Below are 14,457 nucleotides of genomic sequence, written 5' to 3' on the forward strand. Positions count from 1 at the left end.
GAGCATGCATATATACACCTGCAACATTTTTTTTTCATCCTTTCTGTCAACTCATAACTTGCAGTTGGAAAATTTAATACATTTGTATTTTTAAAATTTATTTTAAATGCTTATTTATTTGAAAGGGGTCCACAAAAAGAAAGAGATTTAAAGGGAGAGAGGAAGAGATCTTCCATATGCTGATGTACTCCTCATATGAATACAATGACCAAGGCTTGGTGAGGCATGTTCCAGGGACATGGAACTCTATCTGGGTCTTTCATGTGGGTACAGGGGCTCAAGTAACTGCTCCATCTTCTACTGTTTTCCCAGGGGCATTATCAGAGAATTGGATTGAAAGTGAGGCAGGTGGGACTTGAAATGGAACTTTCATTCGGTGACTTATTACATTGTGCCACAATAAAACCCCCATTGTATTTACATTTAAAGGTTGACATTAATGGACTTATTTCTGCCATTTTTCTGTTTATTCCATGTCATACTTTTTTTTTCTCAATTCCTCCACTACTATGCAGATTTACAATTCACTTTATCTCACGTATGTTCTTTATTTCTTTTTCATTTGTTTGTATGAATTGAAGTTTTCTAAATTACTTACCACAAATGGAGAAAAACAGCAACAATAATAACCTATGTAGCTACCTTTCTCATTCTTCATTTCTTTGTATGACTTTGTTTGGCTTTGTATTACTGTCTAGTGTCCTTTCATTTCATCCTGGGGAGGTTTTTCTTTATGATTTCTAGTAAAAGTATTCTACTATTAGCAAGCTCCTTCATTTCTCTGTATCTGGAAATATCTTAATTTCTCTTACTGTTTAGTTATTTATTAAACAAAGAATTATTGATTGGGGGCGAACATTCATCTAATTTTAAGGACACTGGTTAAAACACTCATGTATCACATCAGAGTATATGTGTTCAATTCTTGCCTCAAGATCCTGATATCCACTTCCTTCGAAGGAGATCCCTGGGAAACAGCAGTGAAGGCTCAAGAAGTTAAGTTCCTATCACTCGTATAGGAGATCTAGTTTGAGATCCTGGCTCTTAACATTGCCTTAGTCCAGCAGTGGCCATTGTGGAAATTTGAGTAGTGAGTCAGAAAAGGGGAGCTGTCTGTCTCTTCTAACATAATTTTTTTTTTTAATTTAACTGTTGGGTCATCCTACTGACACATGGCCTTAAAGTTTCTGGAAGAGAAAATGCTAATTTTATTGATGATCTTTTGTGCAATTGTGCAGGCAATGTGGAAAACAGAATAAAAAAAATAAAACAAATAAATAAAATGAAAACTGAACACTGTGGATTTCCTGGAATTACAATTATACCTTATCCCTGCTGTTTGTAATTGCTATTTGTGATGGATTCTTTTTTTAATTTATTTTGAACTTTTAGAATTTTCGTTTTATTTTTAAAGCAGAGAGAGAGAAAGACAAAGAGAGAGAGCAACTGACTTCATTTACTGGCTTACTCCCCAAATATCTGTAAAAACCAGGAAAGGGTTGGGCTGAATCAGGAGCCTGGGAATCAGTCTGCATCTCCCACATGGATGGCAGTGTCCCAAGTACTTGAGCCATCATCTTCTGTCTCCCAGGGTGTGCATACTACTATATGAGATATGCACTTTCTAAGTGGTAGCTCCTCTACCCTTGATTTTATAACTTATTAAAAAGTTGTTTTTGTAACAAAATATGTAGTCTTGTTATTTATGTATTGATGTCTGTTCTTTAACTTAGTGGTGAGCTGTTTTTTTGTTTGTTGTTTGTTTTTTAATAATCTTACTGAGTTGCTTAGGGTACAAAGGGTCAAGGGCAACAGGAAAGTGGGTAATACCATTGTTTCCACACTAATATCATTGAGACACAACACTTAACTGGATTTTCTGCTGCTTTCCCGCCGTGTTGTTTTACAGATTCTGAAGCTTAGCTTCGTACTAAGAGTCTCCTGGTGACGTATCTCACCTTATATTCATATAACTTTTGTGTCCTAGCACATAGAGTAGCCTTTATTTCTTGTGTATCTTTTAAGATTTAATTTTTATTGGAAAGGCAGATTGTACAGAAAGATCAGCTGTCTGTTGGTTTACTCCCCAAGTGGCTGCAATAGTCGGAGCTGAACCAATCTGACACCAGGAGCCAGGAGCCTCCTCGACACATGGCACAGGGTCCCAAGGCCCTAGGCCATCTTCCACTGCTCTCCCAGTAGGGAGCTGGATTGGAAGTGGAGCATCTGGGACACAAACCGGTGCCCACATGGGAACTTGGCACTTGCAAGGCAAGGATTTAGTCACCAGGCCATAGTACCAGGACACTCTTGTGTATTTTCTTGTTAGAATATTTCCATCCACATTTCCTAGTCATTTGTTTATCCAAAATTCTCTCAGTATTGTGAACAATTATTTGGGCAAATACCTTTACCTATAGATTGTTTAGGTAAAGATGCTGGTGAGTGAAATATCTGTGCTATTCCCAAAGGGATCTGCCAAGGAGATTGAGACCTATAAATGTTATTTTCCATGAGTAAGGTTTGCATTATTCCTTCTGGCAATAGCAACCTGTAGAAGGTGTGGTAGCTAATGTCCTCAAATTGCTACTGATATGGGCTGTTGAGGAAGGGGGGGGGGCAGGCTTAAACTCAAGTTAGCTACTTCTTTCTTCAACAAGTCATTTCCTGGTTGTTGCAAATTTCCAAATATTTCTGTAGTCATTTCTAACCATTTTGCTGCCTTGCTCAATACTTTTAGGGAGAGATACTGCCTTAGAGTTTCCTACCCTGCCATTTTTGTTGACATCGTTTTTTTATTTATTTATTTTTTTTTGGTTTGTATGTTTAATAGCTCTTTATGACTATTGACCATTATCTGTTAGGTTGGATATTATTTATTCTAATTTTGCTCATATAATGATGTTATTATATTTATTCTCTTGACATTTCTTTCTCGCTATATGACCCATAATATAAAGTAAAATTGGAAATTCCAGGGGGCTTATAGTACATTTGGAAGATCAACAAAGCATAGCAATGCATTTTTATTATTTTTTTGCAGCCAAATATGTCAGAAATCAAAACTGGTTACTTATCCATCATCATGGATCCTGAAGAGATGCCCCTGGATCAACAGTGTGACAGACTTCCCTATGATGACAGTAAATGGGAATTCCCCAGGGATCGACTACGGCTAGGTGAGCACTAGTATTTATTACAGTGCTCTCATTTATTTAATTATTTAAAACTTTATTTTTGATTATAATTACATAGTTGAGAAGGGTACATACCCATGTGGACCACTGATTTGGGTGGAAAGGGTCAAGGAAGCAGGGTGGTTCAGACCATTGTATCTGATTGTTTTCTTCTTATATCTGGGGGAAGAGGGCAGAGAAGGGGAGAAGCTGCACTCAACATCCTAACCACCTCAATACCCATGGATGGAGGATGGCTAATCGGTGTCATCCCAGATTGTTGTAAAAAAAAAAAACAACAACAACAACATTTGTCTCCATTTACATAGGAACTAGACAAAAAGGGGTGTGTTTCTCAGATGTTGGTAGGTAGGAAAATATGACTAGTACAACAGAATAGTATTGTGTGCATAGCATGGAACTGTGAGTTTTTCCCGTCCAAACTGTGTAACTTTGTGGAAGGCAAGTCACTTAAAATTTCTGAGCTCCATTTTGCTTAACAATAATTGGAAAACATTAACATTGATTTGTATTCTGTTTAATTTTCACAGCTATCTTCCAAGTCGTTCAAGATAACATTTGGAGATGCATTTTATAAATTTGAATTATCTCACAAACAAAGGGATACCTTACGATGATAGAATTTTTTGACAAATGTGGGTTAGACTATAGTGGGAGAGTACTTTTCATAAGAAACTAATGAATGTCTGCAGAGTCACATGTAGAATTTCAATTAAATATAAGACTAGGAGTCTTAACTTACAACTGCAATACATTTACTTAAGAAGCTCTTATGTATATGTAGGTCACTATAGGTCTCTCCAAACCCACGTAGTTCCTTTCTTGATAGCTGACAGGTGCTAACCTTTCCTTCAGTTATTCATGCATATTTACTTGGCACCAATTATGAATGAAACATTATTTGGGGTTCTCAGGTTTCAGGTCACTGAACTTATGTCCTAGTCAAGTAATGAGGATGGAAAAAGGGGAGAACACCACCTATACTTACTGAATTATATTGTTGAAAATAATAACTGAACAAGTAATTGATACTAAAACATAAATTTATAGTAAAAATAAAACAAGAAACTCTCAGTGTTGCTTACCCATAAATATCTTGAAGGAAAATAAATACAGTATATGAAATGATTACGAACAGCCTTCCAAAATGTCTTGACTTTAGTGTTCTGTTACTTATTATGAGACGTTGCATAATCCCTGGTTCTCATTTTCGCTTCTTGTCTCCTCAGGGAAAATCTTGGGTCATGGTGCCTTTGGCAAAGTGGTAGAGGCTTGTGCCTTTGGCATTGACAGAGCTTCAACTTGTAAAACAGTGGCTGTGAAAATGCTGAAAGGTAATGTCTGTAGTCCTTTGGAGGCCACTGAGGAACATATTTAGCTTTTCTTGGAGTCATGTGCAAAACTGAGCTGCAAAATACATTTTTATGTTAGTGGAAGGAGATTATTACAATCAGCTTACACTCTGATCCAGTGAATCTATAGAAACATCATCTATCGAGACATGGAGGCAAATATGAAATATGAAGACCTATGCATCCTACTTTAGGGACCACCAACTTAAATATGGAAATAAAGACTTGAGGTTTTAGTTGCCAGTTAACCATGGTATCTGGCCATCAGAATTTCAACATGGTTTTTTATTATATTAGTAGAAATATATGTTATAGAATATTCTTAGAATTTGAATTAGAAGTCTGTACTGTTCCTATCTTAAATAGATAGAACACACGTTTCAACATTCCAGCCCATCCGTTCCATGCTATAAATTCTATACAGAGCAATGCTAAAACAACCTATGCCAACGCAACAATCAATTTTTCTAGGAAATGACTCAAAGAGAGAATTTATTACAAATAAGTATCTATCCAACAATATCCATTTCAAAATGAGGAAGTTGAAATATTGAGGCTGACAGTTCATAGAGCTCAGAGTACAGGAAAATTAATACATAGAAATGTATTACTTATTATTTACGATACTGTTGGAAAATACAATCAATAGCTGAACGGTTGTGTTCTGGAAACTTTTGCTGGGGTTGTTCAAACAATAAAAAGGATTTCCTATACTCCCCTGCCTCTTCCAAGGTTAAAAAAAAATTGTTTGTAAAATTACTGCATTTATTTAAAGCAGATTGTGCAACTTCCAATGAATGTAAAGCTTTGATGTCAGAGCTGAAGATTCTTATTCACATTGGCCACCACCTCAATGTGGTCAACTTGCTGGGAGCCTGTACTAAGCCTGGAGGTAAGAGGTTTTCTATACCTGACTAGAATCGATGTCTATGTAGCATAATCTCAGAAATAGTCAGACCTGATTTAAAATAGCCTTTCTGAACTTCACATGAAATTTTTGTTTGTCTTTTAAATGTATAGACTTCTCACAGTACAAAGGATATTCAAAGCTTACATTCTCTATCACCTTTTTTATTTTTAAATCAATGTTGGCTAGGGTTAGGATAAAATCACTGCGAACTGAACATCTGCAGGATATTGGACACATTGGTTAAATGGAGCACATGTAGACACCAAGAAGTCGTAGCAGTTTTATTCAGGGTACTGAACTATGAGGGCCACTTTGAGACACCCATCTGAGCAGCAATACTATTTACTACCATAGTCGGAGTAGGAAGTTAGAAACGTGTCTTAATTAGGAAATGATGGAAATCTCTGGCTAGCTGTAGACTCCTTTATTTTCATCATTACACTATAAACTGTCTGTGATCAAGATGCTGTTTCTGACTCTTTTGTTCTCTGTATTATGCAGTTCAGAGATCACCACAGGTATACTCTGCAAGTTTATTGACCTAATTTTTTCCATTAGCCTTCCTCCTTCCATATCCATTCGGTTGTTTTGGGGATCTAGCACCACTGTATCAGCTCAGGTAGTCAGTCATTTGTTTCAGAACTAGAGATATTTTGTGATATTTTCAGAGCTCCCTGGGCAACTGGTTACCAGGACAAAGATAGACAAGGACGTAGCTGCCCTTCTGAATTATTCATGAAAATATAACTATTGAAATTACTTTTGGAAGGTCCTTTGATGATCATTGTAGAATTCTGCAAGTATGGAAACCTGGCCAATTTCCTAAGAGGGAAGAGAGGAGACTTTATTGCTTCCAAGGTAGGTTCTCTCACCTGAATCCCAAACTCCAATCCAAGTTTTGACCTTTTTGAAATTTTCTAATGTTAAACAGAGAGACGTCGGGGAAATCACAGGATATAAAACCGAATAGAGGTAGTAGGCTGTGCATTTGTGCATTCACTTGTCACCTGAATTTAATGAACTAGAAAGTAATTTTTAGTCTTAAAAATCCACTGAAATATGACTTAGCATTCTGGCATTAACTGAAAATATATTTTTGTTTGGCAAAATCCATAGTTTAAATTTTTTTTTTATTGTTAATCAGATTGTGTTATGTGATACAGTTTTGTAGGCACTGGGATTCCCCCTACCCCTCCCACAACCCTACCCCCATGGTGGATTCCTCCACCTAGCTGCATATTCACAGTTGAGGTTCAATTGGGATTCATAGTTTAAATTTGAAAGCTCAGGGTGGTTAGCTAGTGCAAAATTCGCTTATACCATTAGTCTTCCATAGCCATAAAACAGTCCCCCGGTATTATCTTGAGATTCAGGGTGAGGCTTTTGGATTGAATAATTTTCACCCCTAAAGAAATGTTAATGGCCATATCTCACACAACTCTCATTCATACTCCTCACATACAACTTTCCTATTGTCCCCACATGGACATTCTGCCTCTTTCTTTATGTTCCTGGGGGGAAAGTAAGTTGTCTTTCAAATTAGTGGAAATAACTGCATCAGCTTCTGCTTTATTTTGAAAATATCTGCTAACATTAGTCATGATTTAGGAAAAAAAATCTAGTTATCTATTCATCTGACTTGAAACTCCAAGCTTAGTTAATTATTTATTATTTCCAGCTGCAACTTCTTCTCTTCCTTAATCTTAGCAAAGGAAAAGGCATTACCAATTCTTTTCACAATAGAGGATGTCTGCATCATATGATCTCCAGTTTTCTTTTTTTAAATAAAGCTCAGGGATATGGCAATTTGGTATTTTGGGGGATAGCACGTGCCGTGAAATGTGCTGTCTCTAGGAAGGCCTGCTGAGTAATGGAGCAAAGTCACACTCTGCAATGAGCAGCTTTGGAGTTTTCTCTAACCAAGAATGACTTCGCTGGCATTATAGTCTAAGGAAAACAATGCTGTGTTGGTTCTCATCACTCTCTGCTTTTTCTCAGAATATGGGATCGTCATATCGCTCTGAACCTTAGTTTCCTCAATAGAAACAGGGTTGGGTGGGATAGGTGATCTTAAGGTTTTTATCAACTCTAAGGTTATATTTAAACTCTCAGGCTCAGCTCAATATAGAAAAGAAGATGAAGACCATTCATGATTCTGACAACGAACTCTCTCAGCTAACTAAGCACCGTCTGCAGAGTGTGGCCAGCACAGAAAGTTCCACCAGCTCTGGTTTTATTGAGGACAAGAGCTACAGTGATTCTGATGAGGAGGAAGAGAGCAATCGTCGCCTTCTTGGAAGAGTAGGTATGTATAAGTAGGCTCTGTTAGCATGGTCAAAAGTCAAAACTATTAAGTTCTTCAGTTTGGAGAATATGGCCAGTAACATCAAGGCTGGGCCAGAGTTGAGAGGTCTTTCAGAACAACATTTGTCTTTTCCCATAAGTATTGCTGCCCAGCATTGGAGTTGACTGCATGCTCAGTTTACACTTACATTAACAATCAAAGGTAGTTCATAATGATACTATTCTATAGTGGTCTAGAGCTTTACAGTTTTTAAAATATTTTGCATGAATTCTTTCTTCTGACTTTGTATGAGATGAGTAGAGATGCTCATTTCCATTTGTTAGAGGAGAAAACAGATTCAGAATGGAGATAATATAAAAATATTGGCATATGCTGCATGATATTTCTAATCATTCTGTATATCTTGAAAACATTAGCAAATGGGTACTAAAAGTTAATATGCCGGTGCTATCATTGTATCATAGTGGCTTAAATCAGTGCCTGTGACATCAGCATCTCACATGAGCATCAACTGTTACACTCCTGACCCAGCTTGGTGCTAATGAGCCTGGGGAAACAGCAGAGGATGGCCCAAGTGCTTGGGCCCTTACCATGCTGGAGACCTGGAGGGAATTCCATGCTCCTAGTTTTGGCCTGGCCCAGCCATGACTGTTGCTGCCATTTGGGGGAGTGAATTAACTCTTGTGCAACTCTGTCTTTGAAATAACTAACTAAATAATTAATTAAAATAAATGTATTTGAGGGCCCGGCAGTGTGGCCTAGTGGCTAAAGTCCCCGCCTTGAGCGCACCGGGATCCCATATGGGTGCAGGTTCTAATCCCAGCAGTTGCACTTCCCATCCAGCTCCCTGCTTGTGGCCTGGGAAAGAAGTCGAGGACGGCCCAAAGTTTTGGGTGTGGGATACCCGAAGAAGTTCCTGGATCCTGGCTTTGGACTGGCATAGCATCAACCATTGCGCTCACTTGGGGAGTGAATCATCAGACAGAAGATCTTCCTCTCTGTCTCTCTCCTCTCTGTATATCTGACTTTCCAATAAATAAATCTTAAAAAAATGTATTTGAAAGGCAGAGTTACAGAGGAAGAGGGGAGATATGGTAGATAGACAGAGTACAAACACAGACACAAACTGAGATGATGAGAAAGAAAGAGAGCAAAAGAGTGTTTTTGTCTGATTTGCTTCTTGAACTGCTCCAATGGTCTGCACTAGACCAGGCCAAAGTCAGAAGCCTGGAGTTTCTTCTGGGTCTCCCACCTGGGTGCAACAACTCAAGCATCAGGACCATTATCCATTGTTTCCCAGGCACATTAATAAGGAGATGGATTAGAAGTGGAGAAGCTGGATCTTGATCTTAACATGCTACACCACAACATTGTCACAAATAAATTTTTAAATCAATTATGTGTACAATTTTTAATTCATATGCAATATATATTAACATTTTTAAAATATAGTAACTGATGTTTGACCAATGCTACATGTCACTTGCCAGGGTAAACCTTTTATTTCCTGAATCATGTTTGAATAAAGGTGGAGTAAACAGAGTGGTGAGGTGATTTGAGGAGCATGGAACAGTAACTAGTTACTAAACTATATAAATCTAGTTTAAACATAAGCAATTAGTAGAATTGGAGCAATTTGTACTAATTCAACATTGGCTTGAATAATTGATTATTCTGTGTAGCTAATTAGAAAGGAAGGTAAAAGTTAAAACTAAACCTTCTACCTCTTCCCTCCATGCTACAAGTCCAAACATACAGAGACATGCACTGCCTTAGAGTGGCACTTGTTTTGTTCTGCCTGATGTGACATTGATTAGCATTCCTTTTCTTCCCCAGATGACTGTCTTCTTGTGTCTGCTCTACTCCTTTTGTTATCCCATTTGTCACAAGTGGACCTTCATATATGATATCTTTCTGGACTAAAGACATGAAAGATGCTGCACTAATCTGATAATCAGTATATGCGTTTTATTTTTCTTGTTTTCTTCTTTTTTATTATTACTGGATCTATGGTGTGACATTAATTAGGTCCTTTATTTAGTCTTGTTTTCCTCCCTGTAAAATTGTGAGAGTTGGACTTGAATTTTTAAAAGACTGTCTAATCCTATTCTCATGTTGATGTTACATGCAAAAATGCACAACAAATAGCTGTAGACTTCATAGTCATTAACAGAAATTAAAGGAAAGGTAATTCAGCAATGAGTAGACTACCTCACATTCATAATGACCATATATTTTGGTTATAATTCAGATCTCTTGTCACTATGAATCATGAATAATTACTAAAAATTCCAAAACTTTGACATCTATAAATCATCTTTTATATTCCTTAACACACCCAGAAGAGGCAAGAAAATCTGGTCAAACAATGTTTTTTTTTTTTCCTAAAAAAAGTACATAATGACCAAAAAATATTCAAGGTAAATGTTGAACCCCTGGAAACAATTCTGCAGATTACAGTGATTCACAAGAGTATGTATTCATTACTTGACAATACATATGCTGTCTTAGTGCGGTAAATCTGTCAAGGCCTCTTGTCAAAACAATTTGCCACGTTCTGCAAAATGGTCGGATTTCCCTATCACTACCTTTTGACTTGTGATTTTTTTTTCAACTGCTGACCTTGCACAACCATCTCTGCTCTTCTCTAGATCTGGATGATCTCTACAAGCATCCCCTCACTCTGGAGGACCTGATCTGCTATAGCTTCCAAGTAGCCAAGGGCATGGAATTCCTGGCTTCCAGAAAAGTGAGCATCTTCTACTCCTTTTCTTTTATTCTCATTGATTATAAAGATAAGGTGGGTGAATTTCCATGACACCGTACTCCATGGTAGGTAGTGTTATTTTTTTTAAGTCCACTTTCATATTTATTTTTTCCTTCCTTCCAATTGCTCTTTGAGAAATTTATGTGTATTAACCTTAGAGACAGCTATTCATCTGCTACAGTGCTGTTGTTACAGACTTACTTAGCAAACTCAAAGTAGATGGTGGCTGTATATATAAATTTGAGCAATGATTTTTACGTGCTCTTTCATACTCAGATAAAATGCATTTAATAAAGAAATTTCTCAGTATTGTTTATTTTTGTTAATTGGAGATAAGGTATGAAGGGTAAATGTAAGTATTGACCCTGATATCAGTGTCAGTGAAGATAAACACTACACATAATAAAATACGGCTGACATGATTAAGGTATGAAATAATCTCTTTGTGACTGTTAGAGGTAAGGCCTGGAAAATCTGTGAAGGTTTCTGAGAAGTTATAGTTATGTAGTATTATGAAGACATGGGAAATTTAGAATAGAAATGCATGGTGGCTAATGGGCAGTGGATAGAGTTAAGTAACTTGATATAGCTTGAATGATGTGCCAAGTAATTTGAACGTTGATGATTTCTAATTTCCACAAAATAGAAATTTTTGTTAGGACATTCACCTGCTCAAGGTTGATTCTTTAGGAATTGTATTTAGATAGCCGAAAATATAATATAGAATAATGCAGAGGGATAAAGTAGAAGCAGAGAGACTGGTTAAGAAATCATTGTGTTTGTCTACATGAAAGAAATGATATTTGTATCTCAGGACACTTACAGTGAAATGCAGAAGAAGAAATTGATATGGAGTAATGGAATCACCAGTGTCCAAAGGTGGCCGGGACGGGGAAATGGGGAAATGTTTATGTTTGTGAATGCTAATGAGAATTATAACTCCAGTGTAGTGCAGATTCTGTCTACCCAAATTTCAAAATGGACAAATTTGTCTGTATTTTCACACATGTTAAGTTCAAATGTTTTTCTGAAACTGGACACTTCTAAAACACCTTCTTTCTCTGATCTTTCATTCATTTTAACATTCACATTTAATCTTCAATACTTATCATGGCTGAGAATCTGTTACCTTGTGCCACTGCAGGGTTTGGTTGCCCTCTGAGACACCTTTCTCTGTTTACTTAGTGCATTCATCGAGATTTGGCTGCCCGGAACATCCTTCTAGCTGATAACAATGTTGTGAAGATTTGTGATTTTGGTTTGGCTAGAGACATCTACAAAGATCCTGATTATGTCTGGAAAGGAGATGTAAGTCCAAGGTTCCCTAGTACAAAGTACTAAGCCTAGGATCTTTGGTTTTGTTGGGGTTGTAGTTACTAGTCCAATGATTCTATCCTTTCTTGGTTTTCCAGGCTAGACTCCCACTTAAGTGGATGGCACCAGAAGCAATTTTTGACAAGGTTTATACCACCCAGAGTGATGTGTGGTCTTTTGGAGTCTTGCTTTGGGAAATATTCTCTCTAGGTGAGTGTTTTGTTTCTTTGTACACCTTTTTCATTCTTAAATGCTGCAGCTGCTAAACAGAACTGTTAGAGATTACAAATCTGAAGATAAACTATAACTAGAAACCCAGAGCTCCATCTGGGTTTCTCCCATGTGGGTGGCAGGGCTGTGAGCACTTGAGCCATCCTGTGCTACTTTCTAGGTAGGCCGCCACATGGGAAGCAGAGCATCTGGGACTCGAACCAGCGTTGTGATAAGGGATGCTAATCACTTAGACCTAGTCTTAAGCTGGTGCACCACCATCATATTCCCATCAGTGACTTCCATTCTTTTCTATGTTTTCACTGTCTGAACAAATAAGCTACATGTATTAACTGTTCAATAAATGAATGGGTATTTGCTGGAAAAAAAAACATTAGAAATTACAATACTGAGACCAACTTGATTGTCAATGATTTAGAAGATGTCTTTCAAACATTGAAAATTTACTGAATATAAGCAGTACGAAGAGAGTCATGATGCTGAAAAATAGCTTATATCTGTGTTGACATGGTGCTTAAACAGAGTTGGATGAATATTTTGTGTTTTGTTTTTCTGAAACTATGATTTACACTTGAGATATGCACTTTTCCTTAATCATCAGTGTTAAACATTTTTAATCAAATTTTTCATTTATTAACTTAATAATTACTCTGAAGCCTTATTTCTCTGTTGTGTTTCCATGCTATCAAGACTTTATTTCCCAAGTCAGAGACAGATGTTCACACTAACTGGAATTACACTACCTGATTGTTCCTACGCCCTTGGGAATAGGACCATGTAATAGATATTACATGTTTTGCCATCGTGCTATCCCCTAGCATGTTATCAGTTAAAAGAAATGTGAGAAAATCTCTCAGAGACATCTAATAACACTTTATTAAGATTAAATGCAAGATCTTTCCATATTATCTTGAAAGATGGGTTAAATGCCAAGAAAATTATAGAACAATGGATAAAAATGCCCGTTGAAAGCATGGAATCATGGGGCACATATCAAACTCAATGGAAATCTGTATCGTCTTCAAGCAAATCGGATATGTAGTTTCTGGCTGAATAGTTCCTATTAGGCAAATGAAGTGAGAGATGGTAGCCAGTACTGGCAAATTGGATATGTGTCCTGTGGCTCATACTCTACATGGATCTATTTACCATACTCAGAATCCTCTTACTGTGTCCTATTGATAAAAACATCATGAGTTGCTTATTCCATGAACTTGATTGAGACAATGTGCCTTTTCTTATACGCCAGGTGCCTCGCCATACCCAGGAGTACAAATAGATGAAGACTTCTGCCGTCGACTTAAGGAAGGAACACGAATGAGATCTCCTGAATATTCCACTCCTGAAATGTAAGCTCTTTTTCAGATTAAGAGTCATCAAAGTAAATTAATTCATACCACTCTTACACTGGCAAAAGAATTAGGTGACATACCCAAATATTAGTTTGCTCTTCTAAGTATGTGGAGCTATAAGGAGAATTAAAATGGTTGATTATATATATATATAATTCAGCTATAATATATATACACAGCTATATATAATTTCAGCTATATTTGCATAGGTATATACCTATATATATACCTATATATATCTATATATATACCTATTTATACATATATATATATATATATACCTATGCAAATATAGCTGAAATATGTGGCACATAGGGATAATAGATAGGTACAGACAAGGCAAGCTTTTCAAAAACCTTATTTCAAGACAGTAGTAAAGCAGACACTTTGGTATACTTGTGAACATATGACTTGAGGTATCATCCACAACAAAAATTAGAGAAGCAATGGGAACTGAAGCTTACACGATGAGCTTGGATTTTTTTTTTTTCTTCCAACTTGCAGCTACCAGACCATGCTTGACTGCTGGCACAGTGTGTGTACCCTAAGACCCAATTTCTCTGACCTGGTTGGGCGTCTTGGAGATCTCCTTCAGGCCAGTGTTCAACAGGTATGCATTGCTTCATTTACTGGCTCAGTGTCACTTTATTTTTGTCTACTACAGCATAGTTATCAGAGCTCCGAGTACTACAAAGATGGACTATGCCTACAATCAGTCCTCAGGAAGACAATAACTTATAATGTAATAGGGTAGGTGAAATCAAAAAATAAAGAAAATAATACCTGTAGAAGGTGCATGTGATTAGGGACATTAACAATCCTTCATGAATATATCTGAGCATCAGAGCTATTCCAGCTACTGCACTAGACACAGGGCATATCAAGATAACAAAAAATTGACTCATGATCTAGAAAAACATAAAAGGTAGCAAGAGAGCCAAATGAGAAAGCTAAGTATTTCAGTAGAATATGATGATTGTCAGGAAGAAGGGGTACAAAGAGACTGGAAATTTTAGAATATGATAAATT

At 36.9% G+C, this 14,457-nt stretch overlaps 1 protein-coding gene across 1 annotated transcript in view; it reads left to right on the forward strand.

Annotated features, from left to right (window-relative positions):
- LOC121170118 (vascular endothelial growth factor receptor kdr-like) overlaps positions 1–14,457 on the forward strand; it is a 72,744-nt gene that overhangs the window by 37,563 nt on the left and 20,724 nt on the right. Inside the window, exons 8-18 of the mRNA XM_041001072.1 lie at positions 3,044–3,179; positions 4,427–4,531; positions 5,328–5,441; positions 6,229–6,317; positions 7,406–7,423; positions 7,602–7,737; positions 10,416–10,513; positions 11,717–11,839; positions 11,944–12,055; positions 13,326–13,425; positions 13,933–14,038. Of these exons, the coding sequence (XP_040857006.1) occupies positions 3,044–3,179; positions 4,427–4,531; positions 5,328–5,441; positions 6,229–6,317; positions 7,406–7,423; positions 7,602–7,737; positions 10,416–10,513; positions 11,717–11,839; positions 11,944–12,055; positions 13,326–13,425; positions 13,933–14,038 (1,137 nt within the window). The remainder of the gene's footprint in view (positions 1–3,043; positions 3,180–4,426; positions 4,532–5,327; positions 5,442–6,228; positions 6,318–7,405; positions 7,424–7,601; positions 7,738–10,415; positions 10,514–11,716; positions 11,840–11,943; positions 12,056–13,325; positions 13,426–13,932; positions 14,039–14,457) is intronic.

Source organism: Ochotona curzoniae, unplaced genomic scaffold, assembly GCF_017591425.1.
Source record: "Ochotona curzoniae isolate NIBS_2020 unplaced genomic scaffold, NIBS_Ocur_1.0 contig_1274, whole genome shotgun sequence".
In the NCBI taxonomy this organism is placed as follows: domain Eukaryota; kingdom Metazoa; phylum Chordata; class Mammalia; order Lagomorpha; family Ochotonidae; genus Ochotona; species Ochotona curzoniae.